Here is an 18,146-nt window from a genome sequence, read left to right on the forward strand (position 1 = left end):
GAGCGATTGACTCTGTCGACGAAGGCAATTAAAAAGGGGGAGCCTGGAACGGAGTGGCCGGGCCGACGCCGCACGCTCGCTCGCAAGAGGAGGAGGCAATCAGGCGAGGCGAAGCTTCGCGGAAGCGGAGGCAGCGGCAGGTCCTCTCTCCTCCTGTAATGGCGAGGCAGATGGAATCCTATCCTCTGTGCCAATTATTCAGCCAGCCGGGCGCGCGGTCACGAGCCGGCATTAGCTCGTCGGGCCCCCGCAGCCGCAGCGCCGAGGCCGACGGACGGATGCGTGGACAGGCCAATCCGTGGACGATTTCTTTACAGCCCCACCCCCCCCCCCCCCGGGCCACCGGTGATCCATCTGGCCGTGCCATATTGTAAGCCGTCCGGTGTCCGTGCGTGACCGCATCAGTGACGATCCTTCCCGCTGCTGATTGGCTTCCGATTCGTACTTGTCTTCTCGGCCGTCCTTTGCTCTCATAGTCATAGTCTCATTGCTAGCTAGCTAGCTAGCTCTGCATTCATGCATGCATCTCGTTTTGTCTGCTCCTCCTATACGCGCTCGTCAAAATTTTGTCGTAAAGCCAGCACGAGGCAAGTAGCTATTGGTGTTACGAGTTGTCAACGCATGTACATGCGAGATAGTATATGTCGCTCCCGGTTACAAGTTAGGTGGTGTTTGGTTCAGAAATTGCAAAGCAAACATAATTAGAAAACATCAGTATCATAAACAAAGTAACTAAAGACTGATATTGTTTGATTTTCACGGTGTAATGGAAATGGAAAGTTGGACGGCAGCACTGCTCGACGATTTCCTCCGCCTCGCACAGTAGCTTCCGTAGGGTGCTTGGTCATGCTAGCTGGGCTCAAGGCCCAGGCCCGTGTAGCGCTGCGGCGGGAGGATACAGCCATGTCGGTGTTCGCAACCTCCTGCTTCTTCTTCAACACTGGCAACTAGATCTGGCGAGGGCATCTCCATTCCACATCGACTCATTGCTTTAGGAAAAAAATATGAAAAGGCTGACGAAGGAAGAATATATACACCTTATAGACTTGATCCTCCCTGATGTATGTTATCTTGCCTTCAAGCCCCTCTGGCAGAGCTTGCCGTTCACCAAAAATCCTCTCAAAACCTAGAACACATGCAAGGGTTAGCGTTTGGTGGAGAAGGTTGGGTGGAGAGGGATGGGAGAGAGAGCGGGGGAGAGGGATGGTGCTCCTCACTGACGAGGATGTGGCGGAAGTAGCAGGAGTTGCCGGTGGGTGCGTATCGGTCGTCGCGTGTGACCTCGTGAAGAGCCGAGGTGAGGAGAAGAGTCACGCGACTGAGCCGAGGCGAGGAGTGGATCGGATTCGGTGTGCAACATAATCTTATAATGCCGGGGGTGAGCGGTATCAACATTCCACTGCCTGGTATTCAATCCCTCTCTGATGCATTTACAGGTTAGCTCAACCAAACGAGAAGTAACACGTAACGTTATCAGATAGCCCTGTGAACTAATTACATGTCAAAACAGTCTAACCAAACACCTCCTTAGTGTTGAAAGCATATTCGATTAGACACACCTTAGTGTGTCTGAAACCTTGGGTATCCACATGAGGGAAAGAGGGACGGAGGAAAACTGCGTAACCTGTGTAACTGAGGCCACATGCGTCTTCTGGGATGACGGCTCACCAAATTCTGTCACGTGAAAATCACAAGTCGAAGAAGCATTGCTCGCTCGCCGGTACTGATGCAAGCAACCGTTTCCGATCCTTTCGTTTTAGCTACCACGAAGTCAGCCTTTTCCGAGGGCATCTGCCATCTCATCATGTTGATCTCACAAATCTTTAGCCCAAATCTATATTTATCGACAAAAGGTTCACAATTAATCAATCAATTATATTATTATTTGAGATGAAAATAAAGCTATCACGTTCGCCCTTAAGATCACGAAATTACTACATTAATAAAAAAATATCTAGACTACTTATTGTTATAAGTATCTAACGGTCTAAATTAAATTAAAGAGCTAATATCAAATACGATTAATAAATAGGTAAATTTGAAAACCAATTTGAATTTAAAAATTATGAAAAAATAGCAGTTCAATTTTCATACAGTTTGGAAAGCAAAATATCTAAAAAAGAATCCAAATAAAATAAAATTAATAATAATTAAAATTGAGGGTTAGAATATAAAAAATAAGAATCCACATTAAATATAGTTTTATAAAAAATCAAATTATTATAAAAATCAAAAACCGAAATAAAGAGTCCATATAAAACACAACTAATCAATAGATAAAATTCATAATAAAAAATAATAAAAGAATTAAAATTCTTACTAAGATAACAAATTAAGAAACACAGTGTAGTTTAAGATCATCACATAAAGTAGACAGCGGACAAAGCACATCACGCAAGAAAGGTAAACCTATTCTGATTTTGGTTGCTGCCCACACTTGACGCATGATTTAAGGCAGTTAATCAAAATATACGAATTGAACCAATACATGAATACGATTCAGGTACAAATTTAGAGCATAAATAATTTTCTTTTCCACTAATATAATTTTTATTTCCTCATCTAATTTTATGTGTTTTGTAACTAAATAACGCTAACCTCATAAAAAACTAAAGTGACTAATTTATAATAAAAAAATATCATGACAAAATATTATAGAAATGCTAGCCACACTATTAGCGTGGATCACCTTTCTAGTTATAATATTATTTGAGATGAAAACATAGCTACCACGTTCACTCTTAAGATCACAAAATTACCATGTTAATAAAAAAAAAGTATCTAGACCAATAATTGTTATGAATATCTAACGGTCTACATTAAACTAAAGAGCCTATATCAAATATTATTAATAAATAGCTAAATTTTAAAAGATTCCAAATTAAATATGATTAATAAATACCTAAATTTGAATTAAAAAATATGGGAAATTAACAGTTTGATTTCCATACGGTTTGAGAAGCAAAATATCTAAATAAAGATTCTAAATAAAATAAAATTAATAATAATTAAAATTGGGGTTAGAATATAAAAAATAAGAATCCATATCAAATATATTCTTATAGAAACTCAAATTATTATAAAATTAAATATCTAAATAAAGAGTTCATGTAAAATACAACTAATCAATAGCTAAAATTCATAAAAAATAAAAAAATTCAAAATTCTTACTAACATAATAAATTAAAAAAATACCATGTAGCTCAAGGTCGTCACATCAAATAGGCAGCAGGCAAGACACAACACGCAAGTTAGACAAACTTATTCTAATTTTGGTTGGACTGCCTACATATGGCACTCGATTTTGATAGTTGATCAAAATGTATACAAATTGAACCAATACGTGTATATGATTTGGGTACAAGTTTAGAGCATAAATAATTTTTTCTATTAACATAATTTTTTATTTCTTTTTCTATTATTATGTGTTTTGAAAGCCATCTTTGAAATATCCTCCGATCGGATCTTTATTTGGTGATAGCCCAATCTCAAATCAATCTTAGAGAAAACCCGGTCACCGGTTAATTGATCAAACAGAATATCAATCTGAGAAAGTGGATCCTTATTCTTGATGTTGACCTCAGTCAACGGATGGTAATCAACACACATCCGTAGAGTTTGATCATTCTTCTTCACAAAAAGCGCCAGGCATCCCCAAAATGAGGAGCTCGAATGAATGATACCCTTCGAGAGCAACTTCTGAATCTGTTTCTTCATCTCTGCCAATTCATTTTGAGGCATCCAATAAGACCTCTTCGAATCGGGGTCGTACTGAGTAAAAGCTCAATAGAGAATTCTACTTCTCGATTGGGTGGCATTTCTGGCAATTCATTTAGGAAGATATCAGAAAACTCACAGACCACAGGAATATCCAGAAGACTCGGGGTTGCCACACTCATCAAGGCACATAAGTGGGGACCACCCTTTCTAAGGTGAAGAGAAATCCACACACCACTTGGATTTTTGAGAAAAACAACCCTCTTGGTACAATTAATACGAGCACCATATTGGGTTAGCCAATTCATTTCTAATATGACATCCACTCCTTTAGTATCAAGCAGGATCAAATTTGCATAGAACAAAACCCCTTCAATAAGAATCTTAACTAAATGAACGAACCGATTGGTTTGCAACTTAGCACCGGGCGCATCGATATGGAATGAAGAAAGTAGGGTATGAGTGACCATATTGTGACTCAAGAAATAACCTTCCTTGATAAATGAATGAGATACACCATAATCGAAAAATGCGACTGTAGGATGAGAATTCACAAGTAGCGTACCGACGAGCACATTGTCGTCCTCTCAAGCTTCCTCGACGGTGATGTGGTTCACTCGGCTAGGCTTGGAAATGTTTGCCATCTTGGAAGCTTGTGGAGTGGGCTGAGTTGACAGTGAAGGCCTTGGAGCAGTCACCATGACTCCCGGATTTGGAAAACCGCAAACCTATGCAAAGTGGCCAACACGCCCACAGTTGTAACATAGGCCGCGGGGGCCACCCGTCACGCTCCCTTGCGATCCTATGGGTCTTTGAGGTTTTTCTTGCGAAGAGGAGGATGGATGTCGAACTACCCACATTGGTCGTGGAGCAGCCGAAGTTGTCGTGAGAGATAGATGAGATTGACTCTCCGTCTGTGGACGTTGAGAGCTCCTGCCCATGGAATGCAATGAGACCCTCTTGCACTTCTTCTCCTCTTGATGGTTCTTCATCTTGAACTCGATTGTGAGAGAGGTGCTCACCAACTTGTTGGAATCGGCAAACTCATGAGCCGACAAACGGTCTTGCATCTTGGATGAGAAGATCTTCACAAAATGATATTGCTTCTTCTCATCAGTGTTGATGTCGAAGGATTAACTCCTGTCGCAGGGATCCTGAGGGACCCCTTTTTAGAGATTCGGCCGAGGGGATGATCCTGAGTATGTTCGCCGGAGAAAATAAATGGGAATGAATGCAATGGCCGGCGGTGGTGGAATGAGCTAGTGCAGTGTGAAGTAAATGCGCTGGTGTTTAGACAGGTTCGGGCCGCACGGGGGCGTAACACCCTACTCCTGTATAGATACTATAAATGCCTTGAGGAAGTCCCTCAAGGATGTTGCTGGTTACAAGAATGTTGGTCTATCTTAGAGCTTGGGGCTCTTTGTTCTTCGGCCTGTCTTGTGTTGTTCACTTCTCAGTCGTTGTTTCTTTGGTGCTGTGTTCTCTTGCGCTACTGAGCTGTTCTCACCTCTTTTTTTTGACGCGCTTTCTTTTGTGCCACCGACCACTTTTAAATACCCGCCGGCAGCTGCGTGCCCCGAACGGGAGGGGGAGCACGAGTTCCGAGATACCATAAATGGAAAGGGTGTCATCATTTCCTCTGGGCGAAGTGACCGGGGGTGGAAAATGCGTCCCACGCCCGGTCATCCGTCACCATAAATGCACTGGCAACAGGCGCCGTGGAGAGGGCCCACCGGGCAGCCGCAGAGCGGCTCGATGTGCCCGCCCCGTCTTGTTCCCCTGCCACAGTAGCGCGGCAGACGGAACGCCTCGACCCTTACGACGTCATCCCGAGACGGGCCGGATGGCACGGGATGGGACCCGTGCAATTAATAACCTCACGCCCCTCTACCAGAACGTGGCAGAAACTGACGCTGAGCACGGCGGGAGCAGTTGGAGGTGACAGGCCACGCACGCTCTTTAAATGCGGCCTCGGGCCTTTGACTGGCTGACACCTCATCGATGGGCCCCTCGGGGGCCACTGCCAGGGGGCTTTCTGGGTCGTCGGGGAACCGAGTACTCGGGGGTCACTGTTCACCTCCCTGAGCACTCTCTACCGAGAATGCTCTTTCTTGTCCTCGGGGAACCGAGTGCTCGGGGTTACTGTTCACCTCCCCGAGCACTCTCTCCCGGGCACACTTGTACGGATCCTCGGGGAACCGAGTGCTCGGGGGCTGCTGCACGCAGCCCCGAGCACTCTCTCCAGGAACTTCCTTCGGTGGGTCCTTGGGATACTTGGGTGCCCCAAGGGGCCACCGCTAGCGGCCCCGGGCATGTTTCTCCCGGTACTTAGCTCTCCTGGTCGTCGGGGGACTAGGGTGCTCGGAGGTCACCGTACACCTTCCCGAGCACTTTCTTCCCGGTACTTAGATTTTATGGATCATCAGGGAACTGGGATACTCGGGGGCCACCGACTATGGCCCCGAGCGCCCCCTCCCGGGACTCGATCTTTTTCACCTTGCGGGAGAGACTCCGCGAAATGGCGCCATGTGGCGGATTGCTGGCCTGGCCTCGGGATTCGGGGACCTCCGGTTCCTGATACACCGACAGTTGACCTCTTCCGATGCATATTGTGCAAAGTGGTTGAACACCTGCAAATACTCCATGACAGACCTGCCTCTCTGCTGGAGGTCCAGGAATTCTCGCATCTTGATTTTCATCAACCCCATGGGAATGTGATAGTCACGGAAGGCCTGGCAGAACTCTAACCAAGACACCCGGTGATTGGCGGCGTGCATGGCAAGGTAGTTCGTCTAACACGCGTAGCGGCACCCTGAAGTTGATGGGCGGTGAAGAGAGCCTTCTCGTAGTCCTCGCACCGAAGAAGTGCGAGCTTCTGCTAGATGGTATGGAGCCAATGATCGGCATCAAGTGGATCCTCGGTACGCGTGAAGGTGGGCGGCTAAGTCCAAAGAAAATCTGAGAAGTCATCACGGCGTCTGGCTGTACCTCCTTCTTGAGGGGCCATGTTGCGCACGAGAGGTTCGAGGAGAGTAATATGCGCCTGACGATCTTGCTCAATCTGTATTAGCACATCCGCCATGGTCAACAATGGAGGCAACACTGGATTGTTCTCACTAGAACCCTCAGGAAGATCTCTCAGATTTTGGCAGGTCCTTATCATGCTGTCAATCTTAAGGTTAGTGATGACAAGATCTTGACTATACAAATGGGAATTTAGAATAACAAGGAGTGGGTAAATCAACACGAATGCAATCGAACTCCTTAAAACCCATGATATGTAAATGCATGCTAAATGAGAGACAGGAAATGAAAAATATGCTAGATCGCTATCTACACGTTTCTTTCTCGAGTGCATCTCTCCCCAACAAGCACCAAGATCATAATCATCACAGGAATGCATATATCAACCCACCCATCATCACCATTTGCGTGAGAAGAAACAAAAAAGTGTCTATGTGAATGGTGCTTGTGCAACTCATCGCACAAGCGACGTCTCACACGTTGTTGCCAATGTATTCACTTCCCATACTATTGTCTTACGGAAAATCCAATGTAATCAAATAACCAACGTAGGAGCAAATGCATCAACATATGAGCTACCCACCATTTTCTGACACCGACTCGGTAACATGCACAACATACATATGGCATAATTTATCACTTAGATATCACATGATCCAAAATAGTAGGTAGAATATACTTAAATGCTTGATAAATTACTTGGAACTTTCGGGATATACCCAGAACTTATGGGTGGAGGTTCTCGGTTAGCTCTAACTAGAATCACCGGGTTCTGGAAGAAAACGTGCTCTGGTTGATTTCCTTGTCGATTCAATTTGCATGTTAAATCTATCCCACAAACATGTATATGCACTAGGCCAAGGGTTCTATACTCAATTCACACACTAAACCCACACAATTTCTGAGTACAATTCAACGGGGATTTTCCAGTGCTACCTGGAACTTCCGGGTTGCACCTGGAACCTCCGAGTTGTTGCAGAGAGAGTTCTTCGCGAGGAAACTTTGGCCGATTTGATTTGTGCGCCTCACCAATTTAAGGAGTGAAGGTTTTGCACTAACACATGGGTTCTAGACTTCATCCACCAACAATGCAACAAAATTTCCTAGCTCAAACTCATCCAAATCCCTCTTTTAGCTCAAAATATAAAGAACACCAAAAGAGGTCAAGAACGGCTTGAATCCTTCGGGTAGGCGCAAAATACTTGGATGGATGGGAAGCCTAGAAGCGAGGGATCGCGAGGGTACCACACACATACCTTGATTTTACTTCTTGAAGGAGGAATATGAAAGAGAATGAGAGAGAGCTTAAGGGAGAGGGGGGGGGGGGGGCAGCTCTCCTGCTGTTGTTTCGGCTTGGAGAAAGAGTGAGGAGGAGTGAGGGGGTGAGGTTGCAGCTGAGGAAGAAGGAAGGGTAGTTAGCCAACTCTAGTGGGTTCTATGCGTTAAAGAAACAAGATATTTCAACTGCAAATTCTATTCTTTCTCTTATTTTCTTTCTCTCTTTTTATTACCCAAACTGAGATGTTCTAGTGCTCTAAAAACAAAATTTATTAAAATTAAACATGATGCTAATATTGCATGATTATGTTAAATACATGATTATGGGTTTTGGGATGTGTTAAAGGGGCAGGACACGACATCATACCAAGAAATCTAGATGAGAAGACTCGGGAGAAAGATGCAGTTTGGGAAAAGAAGGTAGCTGGAAAAGAGCCTCGATCGAAATCGAGCCGTGTGGCACAAGGACTGAGGGATGTACGCGAATGAACGGGGCAGAGCCCCTCACCACGAGCACGAGGTAGTGAGTGAGGAGCACAGAGACCCCTCGAGCAGTTGGCTGTCCCCTCTGCTCGGCGGTGTCCATGAACCATGGTACCAATCAACCACGATCTCGGTCACGCGATAGAGATCAAAAAAAAAAGAAAAAGGGTAGGAGTGATCAAGGATGAATGCATCCTCCAATGACTGCATACGGACTCCATCAATCATCTACAGCAGAATAGAAAGGCAGCAGTAGCAGCGATCAGAGGAAACAAATTCTATAGAACCGGTCTATCAAAAGACCCTGTTCTCAGTGTGACATGTGTCCCTCTTCTTTATATGTGTGCCACTCTCAGCTGTTGGATCAGGGACGCACGGTGTAGATCAGGGTCTCGTAGGAATATTTTGTATCAGATCCTATAGAATTTGTTTCTGCGATCAGGTTCAAAATTCATCGCTCGCTTCATAATAATTGGGTGACAAACAAGCAGCTGAATTCCAAGGTATATATTCGATGAAAACAGCATCACATTGATCAGATTTGCCATCGAAACAAAGGAAGTCCGTGGGTTTTGTATTAAACGGCGCAACACGGTGCCAGGTGCCCACATCAAAGAAAGACGATGCACCAGGAGATCTACGACGAGTGGCAGTGGCAGCGACTTAACAGTCTTATGAGGTGGCGATGATTGGAGAGGCTCTTACAAGCTTACTTACAAGGTGAAGAACTAGCCAAGGCAGCTTATAAGTTAGTTAAGCTAGATTAGCGTAGCTTCTTTGCTTCTGCCTGACAGCCAGGGAGCTGCTTAGCTTGGTTTACGACCAAACAAAATCATAGGCAACATCCTAATATGCTATAGCCAAGCTGATATCTTTCAGAAACAGAACCAAATACACTTTAAAGAGTACACCAGGCCTGTGCAGTTGAATGAGTACTTTGGAACTATTATGCTTTTTCTCTTATATATATAAAGATAAAATTATGGTCACAAGTGCATCACATGATACGATCGGGACAAGCAAAGAGATGTTGGCATCAATTGATCTTGCACTCCATTGTAGATTAATATTGCTAGCATTGATCTTGACGAAGAAGGAATCTAGGTGGTCATGCTCAAGGGGTGAAACTTGGTATTGTTTGGTTCTTTCTTCGCTGAATTCTATGGTCAATCTAAGATGGAGTAGTGCGGAAAAAGTTGATGCTGACAAAAGCTCAAGTATAGTCCATGCAACAACTATGCGGACTACGTCGATCCTAGCAGCGAAGGATAAAATCCGAGTGGTGTCAATGCAAAATATATCGATTCCAATAGGGAGGGATCAAGCTCAAGCCATCACAATGTGAAAAAGGTTGATTGGGGCCACAATGATGACTAACCAGCAAGGATAACTAGGAATAGCATCAAGAAAAGATCGAGGAAAAGTAATGAGCAGGGCATGAGTCCAAAGCTACATAGTACGAAAAAAGGGATTATGTAAGGATGATGATGCGAGCATAATAACAAGAAGTGAGGTTGTGAGTTTTGTAGCATTTTGTTTTCTTATGGCAATAAGACGACATCTATCTAGAAGTGTTTGGTAATTAGAAAAACAAGATATTTCAAGTTTTGACGGAAAATGAATCAAATGAAAGCGATCCAATTGAAGATCAGTGGTAGACTAGAATGACACCATCAGCAACAGCTACATCAATGAGAAAGAAGTGGGTTAAGACACCGCCATAGACGAGCGAGCTGAGAGTTAGCAATAACACAAGGATGTAGGGTGCCAAAGCAATCACCTTGGTTGAGTGCGTGAATGTCCTTCGACATTGGCTTCCTTAATGTCATGATAGCGCAACTAGCAGCCCATCAACAATAGCTACATCAATGGCAAAGACGATGAGTTGCATTCATCCTCGATATGCCTACCATAAATGGCTAGAACAGCATAGCTGGCCGGCAGATTATAACAGAACTTTCCTCATGACAACAAGATGACTGCAAACTATGGGTGTAACGAACATGGTTCATTAGGGTATGTATGTGATTTTAGTGACTAATGACAACAAGTCAACGGGACTAACATGTTTGTCAAGTATATATTTTAGTAGGTCTCATGAATGCAATACATAAAGAATCTACCAAAACCGAACTCAAGAAAGTTTGAATTAGACGAGTTCAGAGAAGATTGTACTCACCGGATACTCCGGTGTTAAGATTATATGCATACGTGAGTATTTTCCAGAGATTTATCTCTTGGCTCGGTGCATTAAGGATTTCTAGTCACCGGATGGTCCGGTGTTTGGTCAATATACTTCACCGGAGTATTTTTTAGGAGATGGTGCAACTGCTAGTTTGGTGTGGTTGTACACACCTGATGGTCTGGTGATCAGAGGATTACACATCGGACAAATAGACTGTGAAGTGGCTCGATCAGCTCAAGCCTACACACCGGATAGTCTGGTGATAGAGTTAAAGGTTACACCAAAACATTCAGTGTTCACAAATGAGTTTGACTGAAGTTTCAACAGCTAGTTGCTACTGCTGTACATGTTGGATGGTCCAGTATGTATTGTTGTTGACGCCAGATCATCCAATATTTATAGTCTTTTTGTGACTATTGGAGCAACGACTAGTTCAAGGGTTTGAGGCTATAAATACTCTCTACTTGGTCATTTAAGTGTGCTGGAGTTCATAGAAGCTTATATATACTTAGGGCATGTTTGTTGAATTTTTTTGAAAAGTTGTGCTTTTCACTTATCTGAAAAGCTACTTTTGGAAATGTGTTATTGGTTTCAACAACAAATTTTTGACTTCTCAGCACCTAGCTTCTCAGAAAAGAGTCTCTCAACGAGCTTTTCAGCTTTAGTTTCTTTTTCAGAAGCAGGCTTCTGCCCAAAGCCACTTCTCTAGAATCCTGTTTGTTCTGGCTTCTGGCTTCTAGAAGCAGCAGAAGTAGAACTAGAAGTAGAAAACAAACAAGGCCTTAAGAAGGCATCTAAGCCACCAAGATGTTAAAAGTGAGCATCCAAGGTAATTAAGCATAAGATTAGAGAGTGGTTAGTGCTAATATGCCTAAAGAGAGTTATTGTTAGGTGTTACCACTTATAGAGGGGATCAAAGAGTGATCCTATATTATACCAATCGGCACCTTAGAGTCTTGGTGACACGTCCGCACCGTGACCCTTGGTGGCTCATACTTATTGACCCTCCGATTTGGTGTGGAACGGCGGCAAGACTCTTGTACGGGGATACGAAGACCCTTATTTTGGTGGCTCAAGCTTCGAAATGAAGATGACAGCAAGTGACAAAAAAGAGGCTTGTGGTGAGGTCTTGCCTTGGTGGCTCAACCTACTTGAGGTCTAGGTGGCTCAAGAATCATAACCGGGTGCCGTCCGGCAGTTATAGCCTAGGTAGCTGCTCCAACGTGGACTAAGGGTGACGTTTATACAATCGATACTACAAGATAAAAATTTCTTGTGCTAAGTTTGCTCTCTCTATCTTTTTTACATTTCCACATTTACATACTTGCAACTTATCTTTGTATATTTACCATTCTAAAGTAGTTTGCTAGGATTGGCTATAGGTTGCAAAACTTATAGAGCGGTAGAATAGACACAGTAGATAAATCTAAAACAAACTTGGATAAAAATTGATATAATTTTATCTTGCGAAGTTTTTAGAGCTGTTTACTTTTAAGTATACTAATTCACTTTTTTCTCTTTAGAACGTCACTTATCCCGATACTGGAGTCTAATAAAAAATTAATGCCACCATGGCTCATGATTTGATAATCAGACATCATTAGTAGGTGAATTAACAAGAAAGTATCATTTGATTCATCCACCATTGATCTCCAACAATAAGCCCCAGATACATCTAAACAAGATTATACTACAGCTTGAACATATATCTTTTTGATAGATTATACACATATTAAGCTCTTTGCTTTTGTTTATGTAAATGCAATATTGTGACGATTACAGACTCAAATACAGCATAGCAACATTTTTATGTACACAATGGATTTTGTGTAATCTTTTTATATGTGCGTATCAGCTCAATTATTCATAGTTCTATGTGCATCCTAAATACGCATGATTCATACTCAAGCAAAACCGTGATAATTTAATATGATTGGAAATTAATCATAAATGCCAAATGACAAGCAGATACCATCACGTGACTATTCATAATAAAAATACACTTATTAGTAGATTGAACCAGTCTTTAACTGCTTAATCACAGTAAAAAGAGCTTGCTTATTGTTTATTTAGCTCCTTGATAGGTTGAAATTTTTAGTTTTATTTTAGGCAACCATCTTGAAAAGTATAGTTTTGGAAATTATAAGGGTCTAGCCACTCAATTTGCGTGAGCCTCTGATGAGAAATTGCTTTTGTAGGTTGGTGTTGCAACCGTTTCCTTGTTTAAATCATCGAAAAGTCAACCTCTGTGCGGCATATAAGTTCTGAAAAGGACTCTTTTGGGAGTTGTTTCATGGCTTCTTGTATATCCTTTTCTCTGCAAACAGAAACCTTTTAAAACAAACCCATATATTGTTGCCGGTAGAACTAACTATTGTTTGTATTCTGGTGAAGTTTTCGGATTCACATATACGTTTTATCGCATTTTCAAAGAATTTAAATTATTTAATTTTTTTATTAGTTTTCGTGTGTAACTGAGACAAAAACAATGAAAACCAACTTGTCCTTAAATAATACTGTGCTATGTGAAAAATAATTTTTCATGGGTTTCGCTTAATTAGGATACTGAGATAGATCATACCTGGCTACTTCTTTTATAAGTCGGACAAATGTTCACACACAACACGCTTTGATTTTAGTATTCCGTCTGGTCATAAATACTGTTTTAACCAAGATTCGATCAAACTTTAACTTTGACCATCGTAGCTTCTAAAATAATATTTAGTTTAGAAATATAAAAATCATACTTGTAGATTTGTCTTCAAAAATATTTTTATTAAATATTATAATTATATTCTAGTTATAAATACTTGTCACTTTGATCAAGATCTGATCAAACTTTTAAAATTTTGACCGTCAATAATTTTTAGAATATGTAGTTTGGAAACATAAAAATCACATATATAGATTTATCTTAAAAAATACTTCTATAATATTATTTTTTATTAGATATTATAACTATATTCTGATAGAAAATAATAGTGAAAGTTGCATATCGAAAACCGTAAAAAGTCAAAAGCTCTAAGTATTTATGACCGGAGCGAGTAGAAAATGATGGTCAAAGTTGCACATCAAAAACGTAAAAAATAAATAACATTATATATTTTTGACCGAAAAGAGTAGAAAGGTGAGCACCTGTATGAGACTGAGACTCAAGACGTGGACAAGATCTCACACTAGGATCCTAACCAATTGAGCTAACTCGCTAGTTGATATAAATTGTTTTGTATTATGATGATGTGGAATTTTGTCATGGCACAGCACCATATGGTATTCCGGTTGATTTCCAGGGTAGTGAAGACTAGATATTTTATCAAAACGAAATTCAAAGGGCAAGTTAGGCAATGTGCAAGGTTAGGTCTCAAGGAGCTAGTTTAAAACAATATGTTGACTGTAGCATTTCATTCTTTTTTTTTTAATCTCTAACTTTCTTGCTGGTTTCTGAAATTGTGATGGACCGAGTTGACGAGTTCCCGTTTCTCTGTATGATTGCCGGCTGCGTGCAACTAACATGGCATGTGGCATGTCAAATACAAATTCTAACCATATTTTATTCCATACGATTGACTGGATTTTTTTCTTCACATACATGCATATAGGAGTAGCATCCATCATAGCCAATACAAAATAATATTATGCCCCGGCAGGCTAGCTTACTGGCGGGCCGCCTCTATCCGTATATATTGCTTGACATTCTCGTCTACAAGCTTATAATTTATATCCACGTTCGGTTTTGGATCCAACCCAAAGTCTACGTACGATATCTATGACTGTATTTGACAGAGATCCTTAAAAACTTTTAGACTAGGTATTTCTAAAAATTTATGAAGCTAAAGGTGTAAATACACTGAGAGTATTTAGATAGACTATTTTATTTTTATTTTAGATAAAAATAATAATAAATTAAATCACTTTATTAAGTTAAAAGCTAAAGTTCTGTTAAACAAAGTCTATATCTGTACGCTCTATATATGCATTATAAAATTCGTTCATTATTGTGGCTCCCTGCTTCTGAAAGAAACTGCACATACGTCTGCTTCAGATCGCTTCGCTTGAATTCAATTAAAAATGTAGCCGACGAAATGCCATCCAGCGTCCACATGCATGCATGCATGGACTCTCCATCTCGCCTGCCGTGACGATTTCCACATGTTTTTATTTATATGTCGCAGATGACGGAGATGGGAGAATACGCAACCATCGCGGTTATTTTTATAAGAAGCATAGTTAGAGACTTAGAGTCAACCCTAACTGTTTCTCTGACCTGCATTTATTTAGTTAGTTAGATTTTTTGTGATTGATTGCAGCTAGGTCAACTCAAGTGCCGCAACTGTGCAGGCCTTGTGAGTGATGAATGGCAAGGCACGCTTTTTTCCCTGAACTTTGAAAATAAGTGTCCTTCATAAGTCAGGACTATACAATGAATCGGTTCTTAGAAAAAATGTGGAACTAGAGTTTTCTCGCATAACAATAAATAGTTTAGTTTGTCAAATTATTTATATAACATGATAATATGATATCGGTCAACTTATGCACAGTTCCCTTTTTTCTAACAGGACCCCTGAACAATGTTTCCAGTAGAGTACTGTCTTATTAGAACATGGCATATATGCTAATAATACATACTTATAGTTTGACTTCAAAAAGGATTTGTTTATAAGAAGAATAATTAACAAGCTAGTTTGACTTCAAAATCCGGGAGTGTTAATTCGGTGGGATGTTGTTAATTTGACCCAAAAAAAAAAAACAGGACAAGTGACAGCTATGATCGATGTGCATGCTTCCATCATTTTCATAGAACCCCACGAAACATTGCTCAGCTGAGTCAGCTCAATTGTTTGTTTATAGCAGTATGGCTTTCCAAGCTCTAACTACTGTGATATATAAGCTATTTCCTCCATCACGATCTCAAAAGTAATTATCCATGGAATCATGTGCCGTGTGAAACGTAGATCATCACCGTTCTTAACCGAAACCCAGGTTAAGCTCCGTTTCAGAATCGTCGTGGGGTTAGGATCTGAGGTTGGCGCATCTCATTGGATGTGGAGAAGTGTTAGAATCCATGTATTGTGGCAACTATATACACCAGATCGAGTCCATATCCCTGTGATATCAGTGCATATCCTTGTATAGCTAACAACTAGAGGTTAGTTAGGATAGTTATTTCTTGTATCATGTATTGCTATGTATATCTCCTGTACGCCGTGTATATATATCGGCCTTAATCAATGGAAACGTCATCGTGCACTTTCCTCATCTATCTCTACTTTCATGGTATCAGTTTGATCACGACCATGATCGTATCTGATCACCGTTTTTCCGTTGCCTACCACCACCATGAGCGACCAGGACACTACTGCCTCTCTTGTCCCGGCCATAGTTGCCGTCATCCCATAGCCTGCCCCCGCTCATCCTACCACCGCCATAGCCACGATCAATGTGCGCCTGAACATCTCGTTCACCCATGAACTCCACCCTCCCAATTACTCCTGATGGCGAGAACTTTTTCACACCCTTGTGGGCAAGTTTGGCACCCTGCACAACGTTGACGCCACAGCAACGCCTGATCCCCCTACCGTTGCATGGACGTCGATCGATTACGTCATCTGCTCCCTGATCTACGCCTCCATCTTGGAGGAGATCCTCGCCATGGTGCTCACCCCGGGCGTCACCACATATGCCATGTGGTCTGTGGTCGAGGGGCTGTTTCACGACAACAAGCCGTCACGTGCCCTCACCCTAGAAGCAAATTTTCACAACACGGTGCAAGGCGACATGTCCGTGCTCGTCTACTCTCAACGCCTCAAGTCTTTGGCGGACGCACTTAGTGACGTTGGGCAAGTTGTCTCCCCTGACACGCTCGTCATCACGCTGCTCCATGGTCTCAACAATTATCTACATCACATGGCAGCCATCATCAAGACACGATCACCATTGCCATCATTCTTAGAGGCCCGATCCCTCCTCACTCTTGAGGAGGCCGATCTTTGGGTATGTGCACCAACATCGGCCGTAGCCTCATCACTCCCACCGGTGGCAAGGCTACCACACCCTCCTCCGGCTCCAGCGTGGGGGGCTCCTCCTCCGGCAACTCCTCCTGGCGCCACAAGAATAACAAGTTCAAGGGCAAATCTCCTGGTAGTTCCAGTAACTCTGCCAACAACACCAACGTGTTGTTCGGCCGTAGCTTCCCTTGCTACAACCCCTGGACCGACACATTCCAGCTTTGGCTCGTGCCAGTCGGTGCCACCCAAACTCCAACTGGAGGCCTCGGCACTTTTGGTCATGCACCGTTACAGGCCCTCCTCGCGTAATCTGCAGCCCCCGATGCGTTCCCAGGTGCATTGTCTTCTACATCCTCCACAACCATGCCACCATCATGGGACCAAGCATCTTTGGTCTAGGTACTAAACGCCATGGCGCTCCAACGCTCCCCACGGTCCACATGGTATATGGACTCCAGGGTGTCCAACCATCTCGCAACAGATAATGGTAATTTAGCATCATATCACTCTCCATCTTCTGATGCTCACGTCATTGTTGGTGATGGTTCCACTCTTCCCATCACTAGCTCCGGCAACACTTCTTTTCCCTCCTATGCACGGTCTCTCCCTCTCTTCGCAATGTTCTCGTTTCTCTCCGTTTAATTGCGAATTTGATTTCTCTCCGTAAATGCACTCATGACAATCACTACTCTAGTGAGTTTGATCTTTTTGGTCTTTCTATTAAGGATCTCCACACCATTATGCTTCGCTGCAATAGCTCTGGTGACCTCTACCCTGTTTTGCCAGCTGTCACGTTGCCTCCTTGTGCTCTAGTCATTCCATCCAGTGGCGGCATTCTTTGGCACCGGCGCCTTGGTCACGCTAGACATCATGCTCTCAAAAGCCTAGCTAGTTCCAACAATATTTCATGTAATAATCTCGGCAATGCTCCATGTCATACATGCTAGCTTGGAAAACATGTTTGTCTCCCTTTTCAGTCTTCTTTGTCTCACACAAATAAAGCTTTTGAGATTGTTCATTGTGATTTATCGCCAATTCCCAGTATCTCCAGCAGCAAGTACTGCCTTGTTTGTCTAGATGACTTCACACACTACTTATGGACTTTTCCCATGAAATTCAAGTCTGACACTTTTGTCACTCTCAAGAATTTTCATGTTTACATTTCCACCCACCACAAATCATCTATTCAATTTCTCCAATGCTACAATGGAAAATAATTCGACAATGAGGCCACTCATTCCTTCTTCCTTGCGCATGGCACTCACCTCCGTTTTTCTTGTCCTTACACCACCCAACAAAATGGCAAGGTGGAGCGCATCATTCTCACCACAAACAATGTTATTTGCACCCTCCTTTTTCAAGCCAGACTTCCTCCACCATATCGCATTCCAAGCAAAACCATAAGCCTTAAAACTCCTTTTGAAGCTCTCTTTGGTTATGCTCCCTCTTACTCT

General features: G+C 42.5%; 1 protein-coding gene across 1 annotated transcript; it reads left to right on the forward strand.

The window, feature by feature from the left end:
• Positions 1-16,336: 16,336 nt before the first annotated feature.
• Positions 16,337-17,001, forward strand: LOC133918051 (uncharacterized). Its single transcript, XM_062361820.1, has 2 exons — positions 16,337-16,568; positions 16,667-17,001. Exons 1-2 carry the CDS (start codon positions 16,337-16,339, stop codon positions 16,999-17,001), a joined length of 567 nt encoding a protein of 188 aa, XP_062217804.1.
• Positions 17,002-18,146: the final 1,145 nt, after the last annotated feature.

This window comes from Phragmites australis, chromosome 5 (assembly GCF_958298935.1).
Source record: "Phragmites australis chromosome 5, lpPhrAust1.1, whole genome shotgun sequence".
NCBI lineage: Eukaryota > Viridiplantae > Streptophyta > Magnoliopsida > Poales > Poaceae > Phragmites > Phragmites australis.